The sequence below is a fragment of the Echinops telfairi genome, unplaced genomic scaffold, assembly GCF_000313985.2.
Source record: "Echinops telfairi isolate 266 unplaced genomic scaffold, ASM31398v2 ScPeMD7_3533;HRSCAF=4204_1, whole genome shotgun sequence".
In the NCBI taxonomy this organism is placed as follows: domain Eukaryota; kingdom Metazoa; phylum Chordata; class Mammalia; order Afrosoricida; family Tenrecidae; genus Echinops; species Echinops telfairi.
This window is the reverse complement of record NW_022107432.1, coordinates 23,200,258-23,218,263: the sequence shown is the minus strand read 5'-3', so window position 1 is coordinate 23,218,263 and position 18,006 is coordinate 23,200,258. Positions and strand designations below refer to the sequence as shown.

At 49.6% G+C, this 18,006-nt stretch overlaps 1 protein-coding gene across 1 annotated transcript; it reads left to right on the top strand.

The window, feature by feature from the left end:
- The first annotated feature begins 10,962 nt into the window (after positions 1-10,962).
- On the top strand, positions 10,963-16,926 carry PTCRA (pre T cell antigen receptor alpha). Its single transcript, XM_004710858.1, has 4 exons — positions 10,963-11,020; positions 13,030-13,350; positions 16,281-16,325; positions 16,748-16,926. The coding sequence occupies exons 1-4, from the start codon at positions 10,963-10,965 to the stop codon at positions 16,924-16,926; spliced, it is 603 nt and encodes a 200-aa protein (XP_004710915.1).
- Positions 16,927-18,006: the final 1,080 nt, after the last annotated feature.

Sequence of the window (18,006 nt, the reverse complement as noted above, 5' to 3'; positions counted from 1 at the left end):
GTTTCATCTCCTAGAGTTGACAGTTCTGAAGAGCCCACTTAGGTATTAGTATTAGAATTAAGTGAACAGGCCAGTGTCCTCTTTGGGTGGGAGGAACTCTGGAGCCTTAGTGGTTCTGTGTTGGGCTGCTGACTGCAAGGGCCCTTCAACTCCCGTCAAGAATTACTCCCAGTCTAGGAAACTCACAGAAGCAGTTCCACCCGGTCCTGGCGGTCACTGTGGGTCGGCGTCGACTCAATGGCTGTGAGTTTGGTTTGGATTCTATTCTTTGGCTGAGAGGTGACCTCTGGCAGAAACTTCAGTTCCGAGTTGGAAGGGTGATTTAGGGTCATCGTCTCAGGGGAGTTCCTATCAGACTAGTAAGCCTGGTCTGATTCCTCTGAATTGTGGTCATTCTAACCGGGACCCTCTATTACATTCCCAGTTATGACCGTTGGTAATGGTAAATAGGCGCCACCTAGTTCTTCTAGAGGAAATTTGGGGGGAGGAACGGTTTGTGGCGCCCACCATCTGTCAGCTGAAAGGCAGCAGGGCCGTCGGTGCGCACGCTCCAAGAAAGGAATGAAAGGTCAGGTGGCAGCTACGTCCTCACCAGGCAGCCCCCAGGCCTTGGTGCATTTTGAGGATGTGGCTGGGTCCTTCATAAAGAAGGAACGGACTAGCCTGCTGCCTGTGCAGAAGGCCTTGTGCGGGTGCGGGGATGAGATGCTGGAGAACGATGAGGTTCTGATCTTCCTAGGGCCCCCTGCTTCCAAACCAGCTCTGATCGCTCAGCTGGAGAAAGGGAAGGCGCCAATGTGCAGGCAGACTCCGGGCGGGCGCACTGAAAAAGGGGTGCGAGAGAGCGGACCTTGCAGGAGACGTCACAGGAGCTAAGAAGAGTTCCTTATTTAGCCAAAACAACATGATCCCATGCCGTAACACTTTAAATCCCTCCACAGCATCGATGCCGGGAAGACAGAACAAAGACTTCATTCTTACCACGAAATAGCAATTTTCAAAATAAAGAGTTGATGTAAGAAAAAAAAAAGAGAGAGACACTTTTGGTTCGTGTGGGCCAGTCATCCTTTGGACTAATGGCTTCCTTGGACTGTCTTCGCTCTCCACTGCTCTGCGTGGGAGAAAGCCGATCATTGTCTTTTAGATGGCCATTCAAAGGCATGGGGCTACCCCCCACCCACCCCCGCCAGGTGAGTGGTTCAAAGCCTGGGGGAGGAAGATGAGGTGATCTACCCCTGTAAGATTTGCAGCATTGGAAACCCTGCTGGCACCGGGGTCACATGTTAACTGCAAGGTCAGCGGTGGGAAACCACCAGCTCCACCCAACAGGGTTGTCTACTCCTGCTAAGAGTGACAGACCCAGGCACTCACTGGGGCCTTCCTACTCTGTCCCAGAGAATGGCTAGGAGACAGCATTGATTTGACAGCAGCGAGGGAATTAGTTATGAGTTGGAATCCCCTTGATGGCGGAGGGTTTGGGATTTGGATACTGAGATAGTTAAAGTTTATTGTGCCAACCTAGCCGATAAACACATGAGAGGTTAATTGAAGGGCAGAGGGATAAAAGGCTCAGTGAGCCTCGCCTTTCTAGTTCTCAGATCTCTTGCTTTGTGATGTTCGGACCAGGGTTCAGCTACCTTAGCCAGTTCCCTGCTTCAGCTGGCAAGGCTCACTTCCTGCAAGACATCCCTGAGGAAAAGCCACATGGACCTACCCCGATGCAGCCCAGGGTGCTGGAGCAGCCATGTGGAGATCCCTGCCAGCGCTGAGATAATTACATGTTCACTGATTCGTCTTTCCTCCTGCAGTCAGCATCATTGCGTGTGTTTTGTGAGACTTTGTGTATTGGTGTTGGACATATGGGCTAATGTTGGACTTGTGGGCTTGGGCAGCACTGGGTTGGGATGTTTTCTTGATGTGCACTTATCCTTTATATAAAACTCTCTCTTATACATAGGAGTTTCTGTGGATTTGTTTATGTCCCCAGACTATCACAGGTATGCACAGTGGTGTAGATGTGTACAACCTCCCACGTTTATTTAGCCTTCATTTGGCTTCTGATGGCCACAGGGGCACAGACAAAGAGGAGGAGTGCTGAATGGTATAAGTACCTGATGGAGAATGGGAATGAGCAAGCCGTGGTGGCAGTTTGAAGGATCCCTCATCTCTGTAGTCACTGGGCAGATGAGGCTGAAGACTGGCCCTTGGGTCTCTTGGGAAGGTTGCTGAGGTTCAGTGTCCATTACAATATGCTCAGCCCCCCTTCCCACCCCTGCCACAGGCCTAGCTAAGAGCGCTGCTGGGAAAGACTTTGGTGGGTCTTGAGACAGGCTGAGGACATCGGGGCAAACACCACTGAGGCTGAGAACTCGGGCCCCCAGTCTCCTGCAATGTCCTGCCTGTGTGGACAAGCCCCTCTGGCACCATTCCAGCCTACCCGAAAATTACCCTCAGAACCCTCCCGTCCTGCCCTTTGGCTCTGGGCCCTCCCCAGTTAGATTCCCAGCACAGCCCTTAAGGCCCACGCCGAGGGAAGTCTGTCTGAGCTGAAAGACATATAGGCTTGCCAACTTGCCTTGGCAGGAGCCACAGGAGCTCATGTGAGAGCGGGTTCTGATGGAGACAGACCAAGGAGGATGGAATGTAAGGCCCCATTTGCATGAGTGATCCCCAGGTCTGGGATTTAGTACTTTGGCTCCAGCCCTTGGGAGGGGCGTTAATAGTCAGGCTGCTGCACTGGCTAATTGAAGCCTAGGTGTAATGGTCGCCTACAGGCCATGAAGTGAAATCCCAGCACCTCCCTGGCAGACTGTAAGGGGAGGCATCCAAAGGCTCGAGGAGCTGGGAATGCTGGGTGGGATTGATTCTGTACATGCTGCTTGGCCTCCTGCTTGGAGCGGGGCTGAAGAACACTCTCTCTGCTTCAACATGAAGAGTCACCAGCGCCCTGGAATTGCTTTGATGGCAGTTTTAGTGGGCCGGAGAGAAGAACCGGATCCCGTGTCTCCATGAGACCCGGGTGTCCTCGTGGGGTCAGAGGTTCACACGCTCAGCTGCTAATGGACAGCTCGGCTGTTCGAGTCCACCCGGAGGTCCCTCAGAAGAAAGGACTGGCTACTTTGGGGGGAAAAACCCCACAGAGCACAGCACTCCTCTGACACACATGGGGTCACCCCCCAGGAGCCAAGCATCATTTGGTGGCAGCTGGTTTGGTGGTTTGCTCTTGTCATTGTTGTTGGTTGGGGAGGAGACGGGGTGGAGGCCTTACCTGACCTCCTTTGGCTTACACAAAATAGGAGGGGAATCCAACTGCTCCACCCCTAAGGTCTGCTGCCTCGAGGCAGAGGTCTCGCATGGCTCTGAGCTCCAGCCTTCTTTTTCCGTATTCTGACCCCGACGGTTCCCCTCTGGAAACTCCGCTTTCCTGCTGGGTCCCCTAGTCCATTGCAAGGGCCACAGAGAACTCACCTACAACGCTCACTGTTAAGGTTGGTTGGTTTGGGGTTTTAAGGGGAATCAACAGAATCAAGCCAGGATCAGAAAGCATTAAGGATATCGTCGTGGTCCGCGGCAGTGTCTCTCAGGAGCCAGCAGCCAAATCTCCCTGGTCCTTGGTGTCTTTGCCACATGGTCCCTAGACCTTTGACCTGTGGCCTCGTGAGCCAAGAAGCCCACCTGCTACTCTGCCTCAGGGTCTCAAAGTTTCGATGGCCACTGCCACTTCGAGGCAGGGATTTCAAACATGTGGGTGGCTCCTCTTCCTTGATGGGCCCGAGAATTCCCTCTGTTCCAGCTTCTGAGATGACTCATTCAACTAAAGCAGACCAATCTTCTTTCCCTAGCAGTGTTTCACGTGGCCTGTTTGCCCGATGCCACTCAATCATTTGGCGGGAGGTACGGAGACATGGATAGAAGAGCCATGTTAAGAAACATCACTTCACCGCAGCGGCGTAAGGGCCAGGGGGTGCTTCCTCGCTAAAGGCAAGGTCATTAACATAACCAATCAATCATGAACATCAGGTGGATAAGAGAGGCCTGTGGACATATGTCAGCCTCTTTCCCCAGGGCTTACCCAATGGATTCACACAGCTTGGTTCTCGGGTGTTGCCATACCAGAACCCTCACAAGCGGACAACTTCAGCGGTTCAAACCCTCCAGCCACTCCATGGGAGATAGAAGAGGCATCTTCCCCACAGCGGTTACATCCAGTTCTACTCTGTCCTATGCGGCTGCTACGAATCGGAATCAACTCAACGACAACCGTGGGTGGGACCACCACTCTAGGGTCCCTGGGTGGTACAGATAGCTTGGCACTTTGCTCCTCACCGAAAGACTGGTGGTCCCAAGTTTTCCAAAAGCACCTTAGCCGACTAGCTTGGTAACCTCTTTCCAAAAGGTCATGGTCATTGAAAGCCCTGTGGAGAGCAATTCGACTCCGAAACACAGCTACCATGAATTGGAATGGACTGGACAGCAGTGGGCTTGGGTTTTTTTCTGGTACCCCTACTCCAGAAGGATGTGCGCCCCTCCCCAGACTCCAGTCTCAATGCCCGAGTGTGTGTGCACACACTCACACACACACTTCAGTCACAGCACCTGTGATGCTCCACATTGCTTGTTTGCTCACAAACTTGTCTTCCACCACTACCCCCATCCTTAATGACTGGGAGCATCTTTGTCTTATTATCCTCCCCCCACCTTTTCCCCTGCCCCAGTCGGGCATAAAACAGGGGCCAACACAAGCCCTGTCAATATTCTTCACCAACACAATCATTTAAGCCCATTCCCTCCTCTCCAGTCTTCCCTGTTCGTGTCCATCTTCACGGGAGTGGAGGAGAGATTGAAGATAGCCTGGCCTCAGTCAGGCCCACCGGAGTCCTCCAAGTGACCTTGTTGCTCTCCAGCACTTTAAAGAGAGCTCGTGCAGTAGATTTGCCCAGTGCAGCAGCTTGCTGAGATGGGCGTTCAGATTGAAGTTCATCTGCCCGATGACCTTGTGAAAAGAGTTTTGGAAGCAGACCATCTCTATGATGAACTGCCCGCTCGCTCCCCCACCCCACCCCCACCGCAACCTCCTTGCCTCCCAGAGCCTCTCCAATGACAGAACATAGACTGATTTTGACCCTTTTTCCTCGGCTGTAAACAAAGAGGGGAGGAGGGAGGGAGCTCTAGAACTGATTGTGATGATGGGTATACAGCCCTTTTAAAAGGGACTTAGCTATCAAGAATACTACTGAAGTTGGCCAGGGATTACCATGGGTGAAGGAGGACGAGTTTTTGTATGTTCATGGTGGTGGAATCATTTGGAAAAGGCTATCAATAATGGTTGCACTGAATTATATACATAGAGCAGTAGTTGAATCGAAGAACGTTTTGTTGCGCATATTTTTCCCACAATAAAAAAACAACAGTTACACTATTAACAAGGAGTACAAAGAAGAGAATGTTCTAAAATTGATTTTGGTCCTGATTGAACTATCGAATTGTACGATATGTGGATGAAGTGCCAATAAAAAAACAGAGAGGGTAATCGTTCCTGGGGTAGGGGTGGGGGGTATGAAGATCAACCTTTATCCTCTGTGAACTTCAGGTCCTGGTGGCAAGGTCAATGCACCTGGGCTGCAAGGGTCCTACCACCTGTACCCTAGGGGCTAGCACATCTTTGGGGTCAGCAAGACTGTCAGATCAGAAGGAAGGAGGTAAGCAATGTGAGGACCAGGTCAGAGCCCACCGGCAGGGCTGGGGTCAGAGAGACGCCCCCCAGCCCCAGCCCCGCCAGCCCTTCCCCGCAGGTTTGCGCTGGGAGGACCAGGGAGGCCCAGACCCAGGCTGCGGAGTGAGGAAGGCGCCTGGCGCTGGGAATTCTCCAGCTTCCCGCCCCTGGGAAGGTCTTGAAGTTTGAAAGGACCTGAGGGACGTTTTCCCCACCTGCCATGTGGCCGCCCAGGCTGGAAAGCGAGAGGGTCGTTGAGGCCACCTGCCTGCCCCCCTCTCTCCCCTCCGCCGGGGGTTCCAACCCCAACCGCGAGTGTGCGCGCATCTGCGCCCGCTGGGCCTGGGAACCCGCGGCGCCCGCGGCCTCCAGGCGCCCTGGGGTGGTGGGGGGCGGGTTAGGGAGGGCCGCGGGGAGGGGCGACGCGCCCTTCTGGTTTTCGGGGCTCCCTCCGGGAGGTCAAGAGAGTGCCATCCACACGTCAAATAACCATGCACTGGCACGGGGTGGGCTGGCAGAGGAAAAGGGCGTCGGGGTGGAGTCGTGGGAAATGAAAGCCCTTGAAGACAGGAATCCGCTGGTCACGAAGGAGGCTCTGAGACCCCCAGGGCGGGAAGGGCGCTTCTGCAAACGGACCTGGGGTAATTAATTGGCTCTTTGGGGGAAAGAATAAAGAGACTCATCTTCTACCGCACATTGACATTCGTTTCGGATGGAGTCACACGTGCGTGCGAGGGTGGGGAATTCAAAGCACACCGGAAAAACGAGGAGTGGACAGAAATGAGGTTTCTGTTCTCCAGAGGGGCGGGCTTCCTGGGGCTGAAAAAGGGCCCGTTCCCGGGCAAGATGGTATGTTGGTTCATACAAAACAAGAACCCTTGCGTTTGAAAAAGGAAAGAGTGAAAGGAAAGGTAGTCCGTGGATTGGGGAAAGGGCTCCAGCAATTGTAGTCTCCCAGAGGTCGGTATTTTTGACGATGTGAAAGGTCTTATAAAATCAATCAAACCCTGAAGAGAGCAGAGGAGCCCTGATGGCATCGTGGGCTAAGCATGGAATTACTAACCACAAATCCTGAGGTTCGAACCCACCAGCAGCTCCAAGGGAAACGGAGGAGGCCTTCTGTTCTCATAAAGAGAAGTCTCAGAAACCCGAAAGGGCAGTTTGCCTGTGGTCCTCGACTCCTGAATTGACGCCAGGGCACCAGCTGTAGAAGAGGGGATAACTAAATGAGACCGGATCACAGTCAGGGAAATGAAATACCATTTTGACCTGGTCAAGTGGAAAAGTTTTTGAAAAAAATAAAAAAGAAATGCCCATGCTAATGGAGAATGAATGGCCCTATCAACCATCGTAGTCGAACATAAATTAAGACACATAAATTAAGACAGCAGATGTCTATCCGGAGTCTTACACACACAGATCTTTCAGCCAGTATCTTTTAAAAATTAAACGTAAATTTGGAAAATCTTTGTGCACAAAGATATTTATGACCCCAAATTGGAAAACCCAATGTCTAACAAGGAATAGCTAAATGATTTTCCCGATACTTTCATAGCTTTATTAGTTATCAAGCTTAGAATAACTTTTTTTAAATTATTGTGTTTAAGGTGTAAATTTGCACAGCAAACTAAGCTCCTACTTAACAATTTCTACACAATTTTTAAAGTGATATTGGTTTAAAAAAGTGGTATTGGTTATTTTTGTAGTTTTATTTCTATTTATTTATAATTGAGAAGTGGGTGAAGGTTGACTGAGCAGATCAGTTTTCCATTCACCATGTCATAAAGTAAGTAAAAAGTGTATATATAAGTATAGATATGTATATATGTATATATATATACATATACATACATATATATACATATTTACATATATACACATAGGTGTATTTGTTGATATATGTATGCATATATTTATACATATAAATACAAAGGAAGCAGATGTACTTTGGGCCTCTACTTAAATCTTGCCTTAGTACAAGTACGTTTGTTCTAACAGTGTGGCATTATATGATACTCCCCTTTCTAACATGATCCCGGAAGACAAAATGGGTGCATAAGCAAATGCGGTGAAGAAAGCTGATAGTGCCCGACTATCAAAAGATATAGAATCTGGGACTTAAAGGCTTATAGTTAAACAAGCAGCCATCTAGCAGGAAAGCAACAAAGCCCTCATAGAAGAAGCACACCAGCCTGTGTGATCATGAGGTGTTGAAGGGAAGAGGTATGAGAACTCCAAAAACACCAGTCAAATTGATGTGAAGGGGAGTGGATGTAGAGGAGACCCAAAACCCACCATAAAATAAATGGGTAGTACCTGTCGGAGGGGCCACATGGAAGGGATGATAAATCCAGGTTGTGGTATGACCCTAAGGAACTACATAACTATCCTCTAGTTCTTTAATACGTCCTCCCCTTATTACTATGGTTTAAATTTGTTTTACTTCATTAACTGAGTTAGATTTGCATATGTTCACTTGTATATTAAGATTATGTTGTACATGAAAGCCAACCCTTCAGAAATAGTTTCAGAAGTAATGGTTCCCTGAGGGTATGGGAAGGGAGAGGGAAATGGGGAGCTGATAGCAATGATAATTGTTACCTCACTCGATGGGATTGAACAGCAAAATTGAATGTGAATAGATATATTAGATTTACTGGATTGTGTTAAGTATGTTAATAAAACCACATATAAAAAATAATAATAAATTGGCAGAAATAGCCATTAGCTTCCTTCCAGAAATATTTATACATTTCTCATACCAATTTGAGCATATATTGTCTATGCAGGGTTGTATACCGTTTGCTTAAACCTCCTGTTGGATGTAACTAAATGAGAGAACATTTGCTGACTCATTATGTATAAAAAGCAGCATTAAGCCTGCTTCATGGGTCATTTTGCTTCACACTCACAGTATTCCTTTGAGAAATTACTATTCCCATTTCACAGATGTGATGGAGGACTGGGGAAGAAAAGGTGTTCCTGAGAGTCACACTTCAGCTGAGGGATAGGATCAGGCCTGGAATCACAGGCTCTGCGCTTAACCACACTCTATTCTGCACCCAGGGTCATTAAACAGTCCTTGAAAACATGATTTTAAAGACTGTGGACTCATAGAAGAAGCCCCAGCAGCCTAACGGGTGATGCATAGGGCTATTAAACACAGGTCAGCAGCTCCAATCCACCAGCTGCCCCATGGGAGAAAGATGAGGCTTTCTACTCCTGTTAACAATCTCTGAAACCCACAGGGCCACTTCTACCCTGTCCTGTAGGGGCACCATGAGTCAGCATCAACTGGATGGCAGTGAGTTTTGTTTTTTTCATTGAATAATATACAGTAATATACTTTAAAGTGCGCCAAACCTTAATTCAGTCCCCTAAAGCTAGGCAAGGAGCCCTGGTGGCAGAGTGGGTTAAACATCAAGCTGCTAACCTCAAGGTGAGCAGTTCAAAACCACCAGTGGCTCTGAGGATTAAAGAAGAGGCTTTCTACTCCCATAAAGATCTGCGATTTCAGAAACCCACACGGGGCAGTCCTACTTCACAGCAGTGAATTTGGCTTTATTTTTTGAGTACTAAGCATGTATACTGTTTGCACTTTATTGCTTTTAAAAATTAATACTTCAAAGAGCATCTTGGTCCCTTGTCTTTTAATGATTGAATCTCTTATTGTTTTATGCCTAGAAGATATTTCAGGTCCTAGCAGTTGGGGCAGTGGGCAGAGTGGTGCTTCAAGGTCCCCAGGCATCTGGCGGCCTCCCCACAACCAAGATGCTCAAAAGGAAGGTCAGCTGGGGGCCGGCTGACTGGGCGGTGCAGTAGAACCCAAAGCGGAGTTGTCAGTTCAACCTGCGTCTGCAAAAGTGGAGACAGCAGAAAAGGGTAAATCTTCAGACCAAAAAGTGCCAGCCAGAGGGAAAAGGGAGCCAAAGGAGAGAAACCAACCAAAGCTCACCGGCCGGAAATGGAGACACCAAAAAACGAAGAACGTCCAGCCTCTGAGGAAGCAGGAGAAGAAGCCAAGTCTGCTGAATGTTCATCTACCGAGTCTCCATATCAGTTGGCTCTGTTATCTCCCTTCTTGCCCAACCCAGAGGAATGTGCATGCATTTGGTGAATGCAAGTTCTTCGGTAGCTCTGGGGACATTGTAAGGGGAGTCAACCCCACTCCATCCCCGTGTTTTTAAGTGGGAATGCTTTTTGGTAGATGTGAAACCACTTACTGGTTGTTTATTTTTTGGTACAAGCAGAAAAGAATGGGATGTTGAATTGTGAGAAGATTAGACCGTCTTGGGTGTCAACACAACATTCCGTGGGATGGGGGGAAGTTGTTGTGTCCCTCCTACAAAACATAGCTTAATGGCAGTTTGCAGTCACTGTCATGCATTTGTATCAGTTGAACATTTCAAATGTTTCCATGCTTTGTTTTGTTTTGAACAGCATTGTGTCTGAAAACCCGTCTTTCTGGTTTCTTGTCTGCGCTGTGTGCATTCTCTAACACCTTCGCTGTGGAAGTCCGTTCTGCGGATCACTTTGCTACGTGCTGTGAAGGGTTGAACAGCTGAATGTGTAGGGTGTGTGACATTAACGTGTGAATTAGCGGGACTTCAAATATAACCGCTGATCAACAATGGAAGATATTGATACTTGGTTACCTCTTTAAAAAAATATTGTCTCCAAATTGAAAGCTGTAAAGTCACTGGAATTTAGAAGCAAATTGTATCTACGTGCCATTGTAGGATTTTGGTGCACGCCTTTAAGAATTGTGTACAAATTGCTCATAATGTTTGTGGACTCATCCCCCAAATAACCAATATAATGGCGGTTACAAAAGAAAAATAATAATAGTAAGAAGAAAATAGTTCAGGGTCAAAATGAGAGCTAGAGCTGAATTTTTTTTTTTCTTAAGAGCTGAATTTTAATGGCATCACTGAAAAGGCCTTTTGTACAATCTTTATTTTCAAACCGAACTTGGTTTCTGCAAGGGCCAGCATGGGAAAGAGCCTTTCAGACTACGAAGTCCTCTTCAGAAGGCAGGGATGTGGGCATTTGGCTTCTAGTGTGGGAGAGAGAGCTCTCTCATGAGAGAGGACTGGGTGTGGGGGTAGGGTGCAGAGGGAGGGGCCCCTCACTTGGTGGCAGAGCAGCTGAGGTGCAGCTGGGACCGGGGCCTGGAAGGCAGTCTTGTGGGCGCCTCCTGCCCCAGCCCACACCTTGGGTCTGCAGCTGGGTCCTGCCTCCTCTAGGCCATGGCCGAGCCGTGGCTGGTGCTTCTCCTGCTCCTCGGGTATCTAGCTCTGCTCACAGGTGAGCTCCCTTGGACCCCTTTTGGTCTCCCAGTAGATTGCCCAAGCCCACCCCCTCATTCTGAGCCTGCTTGGGTGTGGGTGGGATGCAAGGAGGCAGGACAGGCATTTGGGGCCCTTGAAGATCCCCACAAAAAACCATGATCCTTTCCCCATTGTGCCCCACCTCCCAACTGGGGTCCCCGTGCCATGTCCCCCCCACCCCCACCCCCCGAGCTCACAGCATTGATAGGAAAAGCAGTCTCCAATTAGGGGGACAGAGCACTAAGAGCAAGGTGGCTAGGGGTCCATGGGGGCTGGGTCCTAGGGTAGCCAGCACTGTGGTGTGCCCTATGGGCTGCTGAGACAGGCTGAAGCCCTGCCCTGTCTGACATCAAGGCACCCTATTCTGAGGGGGCTCCAGGTGGCTTGTGTTCACTCCCCTCGGTCCCTGGGTGCTTGTTCACTGCCAGAGATATTTACCCTAATGTCTGAAAATCAAACCAAGAGTCAAAGAGCGAACATTTTGAAAACGAAGGTCTTGGACCTGTGGGTCAGGGGGTCTCCTTGATCTAAAGGTGGGCCCCAGCAGGTCACAGGCTCTCTTTCCATGGGGAAGTAAACCACACTCACCTGGAGCCGGGAGAGGTCATGTGAGCTCTGGGAGGAGGAACAATGCCAGGGGGCTCCCTGGGGGAGGTGGGCGTGAGGCTCAGTGTGAAGAACATCTCCATTGCAGTCATTAATTTCTCAGGAGTTGAGGAGCCCGATGCTCAGTCCCAGCCTTCTCTGTAATTCTTTTGTTTGCGATGCCTCGCTAGCATTATCCTGGATTGTACTGACGTCAGCGCGTCTTCATCAGGGCATTTTACATTCGTGATCTCCCCACAATCTATGGAGCTGATGTGCCGGTCCCCATTATGTCGATAGGACAATGGAGACTCAGTAAATTAAGTGGAGGAGTCAGGAGTCAAGTCAACTCTGTCTAAGGCCATGCCCCTGGCGTGCTCCCCTGTGTCACGGGGAAACCTGTTAGCATGGTCCACGTGAATGAGCACGGAAGTTGGAGTCACCTGGACCTGGGTTCAAGTCCAGCCTGGGACACTTACCAGCCATGTGCTCCTTGGCCAGTTGTTTGACGTCCCAGAAATCTTTCCTGAGCCACACACCCCACCTTACTCCCCACTAGAGTCTTGGGCATCGCCTCTCCAATGTGAGAGTACTGCTTTAGCCTGGATGCACTTAATTGTGGTGGGAGTCAGTTTGCAGATTTTAAGGTTTGAGATTTCCTGGATAGAGGAAACTATCCAAATATTCAAGAATAATATTTTGTCACCTTTACAGAAAAGAGTACGATGATGGGGAAACTCAGGGCTCTTCTAGAAAATATACAACAAAGGCTTCCAGTATCCATATAATTTTTAACAGTTATTTTAAATATTTTATATTTTTATAAAAAAATTGTAATTATGAAAAAAAAAAAATTGTAATTATGAAAGGAAAAAAGAACGATAGTAAGGACATGAAAATAATACCACAAACACACATACGTCCTCCACATGCTAACATTTTGCTGTATTTTAATCAAGCTTTTTTTTTTTTTAAGCTATGAGCACCTTTGAAACTTCCTTTGATCTCATTCCAGATCCTATTTCCTTCCCTGTATTCCCAGAGGTAATCACTCTCCCGAGAACAGCAGAGCCTGGAATTATAATGATTTGTTTGTGAACTTACCTTTCCCGTGGGACCGAGGCCCTTGAGGGCAGACAGTGCCCTCAGAGACAGGATAGAGGGATCAGTAGATGGGACTAGAGATGGAAGCTAAGAGGGTGAATGGAAGAGAGAAGGGCGGCTAGACAGAAGGAAGGATGGTTCGATGGGAGAGAAGGCTGTGTGCGTGGTAGGATCGATGGATGGATGGCGGAAGAATAGATGGGAAGATAGAGACCCAGATGCCAGCCTTCAGTGAGTACTGATCTGTGGGGCAGACATCGATTGATCTACCCCCTATATGTGTGTGCTTTGTTGCAGGTGTGGGGGCTACACCTTTCCCCTCTTTGGCCCCACCGATCACACTACTGGTGGACGGGAAGCAACAGACACTGGTGGTCTGCCTGGTCTTTGATGTCTTACCCCCTGGCCTCGACAGCCCCATCTGGTTCTCAGCCGGCAATGGCAGTGCCCTGGATGCTTTTACCTACGGCCCTTCCCCAGCAGCAGATGGCAGCTGGACTAACCTGGCCCAGCTCTCCCTGCCCTCTGAGGAGCTGGTGGCCTGGGAGCCGTTGGTCTGCCACACGGGGTCTGGGATGGAGGGCAGCAGCCGGAGCACGCAGCCCCTACAGCTGACAGGTGAGGCTGGAGCTTGGGGCCCTGCCAAAACTCTGTCCTCATTCACACATGCTGGGGATACTCTGGAGCTCGGCTGTGGTGGGAAGGGCAGGCTTCAAGCCCAGGAACATCAGGGGTTCAAGAGCACACCATCCAGGTGAGCTCAGAGCAGAGTGGCCACAGGGCCTGGGAATTACAACCATACTATCTGGCTTCTCTTGTATGACGTCTTCCTCCCCTAGGGCTGATGCATGATGATATAGATATACATATCCACTTAAGGAGTGCTGGTGGTGTAGTGTTGGGCTGTTAACCACAAGGTGAGCAGTTCAAAATCATCAACCATACTTTAGAGCAGCGGTTCTCAATCTGTGGGTCGCGACCCCTTTGAGGGTCAAACGACCCTTTCATAGGGGTCGCCCGATTCATAACAGTAGCAAAATGACAGTGATGAAGTAGCAACAAAAATAATTTTATGGTTCGGGGGTCACCACAACATGAGGAACTGTATTAAAGGGTCTCGGCATTAGGAAGGTTGAGAATTACTGCCTTAGAATGAGAAAGAAGAGGCTTTCTATTTGTGTTAGTCCAGGTTCACTAGAAAAACAAATCCAGAGACACTCATATGTGTGTAAGAAAGGACTTTATATCAAAGAGCGATTGTACAATAAGAAAACATCCCAGCCCAGTCCAGATCAAGTCCATAAGTCCGATATTACCCTATGTGTCCAAACTAGTCCATAAATTCCTCTTCAGACTCATGCAACACATACAATGATGCAGAATGCATGAAGATCACAGGCCAATGGGTAGAAAGTCTTGTAGATCCAGTGGTGGTGGAAGCATCTCAGCACTGACATGGGTCTCCAAGTGGCTCCTCCAACTTCAGGGCTCTGGTTCTATCAGCATAGCTTCATGTGGCCTGTCAACATGAATGTCTCCCAAAGAGAGTGTCTGTGTTCCACCTCCGGTATGCTATTTAACTCCATTGCATCTCCAAATGAGGTCATCACACTATGACCTGATTGACAGGCTAAACTCCACCCCTTCACTCTTAATAGTCTCAAGTTAGCACCAGATTATGTAACTACCACAACCCAGTCGAAGTCAACGGGACAAGAGTGAATTTGATGTCAGACGGTGGCAGTGGAGGCCCTGTGGTAGAATCCTCGCCCTCTCAGCTGGAGACCCAAACAACCACCACCAGTCAGTGGATGCACGTGTGGTGCTCTGATGCTGGATAGGTTTCAGAGAGTCTTCCAAACTAAGACTAGGAAGAAAGGCCAGGCAATTTACTTTCAAAACCCAACCAATGAAAACCCCATGGAGGGCAACCGTCCAATCCTGTTGTCCACGGGGCTGCGGTAATTCAGGGTCTGACTCTATAGCCACCAACAGCACCTATATACCTTAAAAGATCAACTAATAATGTAAGCAATACATGGATCTCAGCTAGTGAGTGTGTGCTCTATGCCAAGCACTGTTCTAAACACTCTTCTTGGTGTTCACACTCACGCACGGCCCTTGAGGCGATGCCCACTCACAGTGACCCCACAGAGCACGGTAACACCGCCCCTGTGAGTTTCCCAGACTGTAACTCTTTAGGGCAGCGATTCTCAACCTCTGGGTCACCACCCCTTTGGGGGTCCAATGACCCTTTCACAGGGGTCACTTAAGACCATCGGAAAACACGTATTTCAGATGGTCTTAGGAACCGAGACACTGTCTCCAGGCAGTCTGCCCACATGCAGATACGCCCATATACAAGTACCCGGCGTGAAGACTGTTACCCCTGCTACATCATGCTTCAAGACAACATTCATTTATTTGTCATTAGAAATAAATATTCTCAACACCAACAACTTTTCATAACCTGTAAGCAACTTATTGACAGCAATGATAATAATCAGCTAGGTAATCCTACCATTAACCAACGTGATCGCCCCTTCACCTTTGGATGTTTTTATGCATTTATTTCTTGTCTTTCCTTTTGTATATGCATTTAATAAATCTATTATACCTAATAGATGTATATATTAAAATATACAAATCTACAGATGTTTGTTCCATTATGAACATTACATCCTTTCGTTAAAACTTATTCCAAAATAACATTTACTTTGGCTGAAACGCTGGTCTTCATGAAAGCATGCCATCATTTTATTTAGTAATTTCCCTATTGCTTGATAGTTATGTTGCTGCCAACATGTTCTGTTATGAATACAGATATAGCAATATACTTGGGCCAAAAAAAAAGAAAGAAATATTTCACGATATAGAATGACATTGTTTTTGTGATTAGTCACTATGCTTTAATGATGTTCAATTTGTAACCATGAAAATACATCCTGCCTATCAGATATTTACATGATGATTCATAACAGTAACAAATGACAGTGATGAAGTAGCAACGAAAATAATGTTATGGTTGGGGGTCACCACCCCATGAGGAGCTGTACGAAAGGGTCGTGACATGAGGAAAGTGGAGAACCAGTGTTGGAGGGGAGTAGAAAGGCCCATCTTTCATTGGCCAGATGGGTTCCATTATTTCCCCATTCTCAGCGAGGAAACTGAGGCACAGGAGGGCTAAGTCACATGTCCAGCGTCAGCTATTATCACGACTGACTTCTTTCTGAGGATTTCCTCCATATTTTCACTTATCAAATAGGAATGCTTGTTAAGTAATGCCCTGTGCCTTGTCCGAAGTGACTGAGGCACCTCATTCCCACCAGGGCACAGAACAGGGGTGGGGAGGACCTGGGGAGGAGGGTGGGAGTTCCGGGTCTTTCTGAAGAATCGCAGCCCACAAACTCAGGGCACTTGCTACTGGCTCCTGTATCCATTTGTCTGACAAGACCGGCTCTGTGCCAGGGCCTGGGCATAGCCCTGGGAAGCAGAGCTCCATGGGCAGAGCCATGCCCAGGAACCCACTCCCTTCTCTTGGCTGGCAGGAGAGGCTTCCTCAGCCAAGACCTGCCTCGGGGAACCTCTCAGAGGTGAGTGCTGGGGTGGGAATGGGCTAAGGAGCTGGGGATCAGGGCCCTGGGTCCTCCAGGGCGGAGTGATTGCTGGGTGGGGGCACTGACTGACCTGGGTCTATGGGTAAGAGGGCGGGTGGGGCTGCAACCCCACAAGGTCAGCAGTTTGAAGCCTGCAGTCACTCACTCCCCGGCAGACAGACAGGGCTTTCGCCTCCGGTGGGCGAGAGTTTTAGTCCCTGAAATTCACAGGGGCAGTACTACCCCGTCCAACAGGGTCGCTAGGTGAGGGCGTGGGCGCCATGGCAGTTTGCAGAAGTTGGATACCCGGAAGAGCTCTCCCGGGTGGCGGGCGGCACGGGGCCGGGGTGGGGTCGGGTGGGGTGGGAGCAAGGACAGAGCCCCGCCCCCGGGCTCCCACCCCGCGTCTTCTCCCGCAGGGACGCCAGGCCTGGCTCTGCGGCTGGAGGCGCTGCGGCTGCTGCTTTTCAAACTGCTGCTGCTGGACGTGCTCCTGACCTGCAGCTGGCGCCGCGCACCGCCCGCAGGGCTGCCCCGCCCGGGGGCCTCGGGGCTCCCCGCGCTCGCGATGGCTCGGCGGCGGCAGGCTCCCGTCTGAGCGCCCTCAGCCCTCCAAGACTGGACTTGGCCGTAGTGATGGAGGGGACGCCAGGCGGCAGAGAGCTCTCCCTGCAGCCTACCGGATCACACCCTCCCCGTGCCGGCTCAGAGACCGTCAAGGCGGGGCTTGGGGCTCAGCACCCATTTCCGCACTCAGGTCTCCCAGGCTCCTGCTACAGACTGGAGCTTCCCCTGCCAGACGGGCCACCCCCTTCAGAGTGGGGACCCCCCCCCCTTGGCAGTTGGACATAGGAAGTGAAGATCAAGTGAGAACAAGGAAATTAAAGGAGAATTTCCAGAGCAAAAGAAGAGTGTTTTTATTTGCATCTGCCCTGGGAGGAGGTCAAGGTGCTTGAGGGCTACCTGGAAGGGGGCAGCTCTAGCTGCAGGGACCATGGAAGAAAGGTCTGGCGATCTACTTCCAAACCCTATGGAGTAGGGTTCCATTCTAAGTCACCACACAATCCACTGGACGGCGACTGGTCTTGGCAGAGGAGGCAGAAATCTGGGAAGGCTTCCTTGAAGAAGGGGGCTTCCTGAGGGTGAGAGCCTGGAATTGCAGAGTAGGGCTGGAGCCCAGGGAGGAAGCCTTTTCATCTGTTCCCTTCCAGCATAGCCGGGTATTCATCTCTGTCTCCTCGCCTTACCAAAGTTCCGTGAGAGGAGGGCAGGGAGCCCAGGCCCCTAGAGAAGGGGAGCCTGTCTCCGTTCAGCATGATGTTACCTGTTGGCCCAACGTGAAGTTCCTACACAGCCTTGACTGTGATGGACAGGACCAGAATCCCCAGGTAAGAGCATGGATGGAATTCCAAACGTACACGTTATTGATTACAGAAGAGTCATTTGGAAACCTTATGCAGCAGTTCGACTCTGTCCCATAGAGTCAGTGTGAGTCAAAATTCACTTGGCAGATTTGGGTCTGTCTTGTAGTCAATCAACAAATAGTCGCTGCATCTTGACCCTGAACTAGACCGAAAGGGGCTTTCCCCCACTGCAGAGGGCTCTTGCACTGATAGAAGAAGCTGAATACTGTGGGCCTGGTGTTCAATCTCCAAAAGCAAGCCTGGTTTCTGGAGGG

What these genes read in the sequence shown, in the direction of transcription:
- PTCRA (XM_004710858.1), top strand. Translation starts at nt 10,963, where the DNA reads ATGGCCGAGCCGTGGCTGGTGCTTCTCCTGCTCCTCGGGTATCTAGCT. An exon ending in GTATCTAGCTCTGCTCACAG is followed by an intron (nt 11,021 to 13,029) that starts GTGAGCTCCCTT and finishes GCTTTGTTGCAG; the next exon opens with GTGTGGGGGCTACACCTTTC. An exon ending in CCTCGGGGAACCTCTCAGAG is followed by an intron (nt 16,326 to 16,747) that starts GTGAGTGCTGGG and finishes CTTCTCCCGCAG; the next exon opens with GGACGCCAGGCCTGGCTCTG.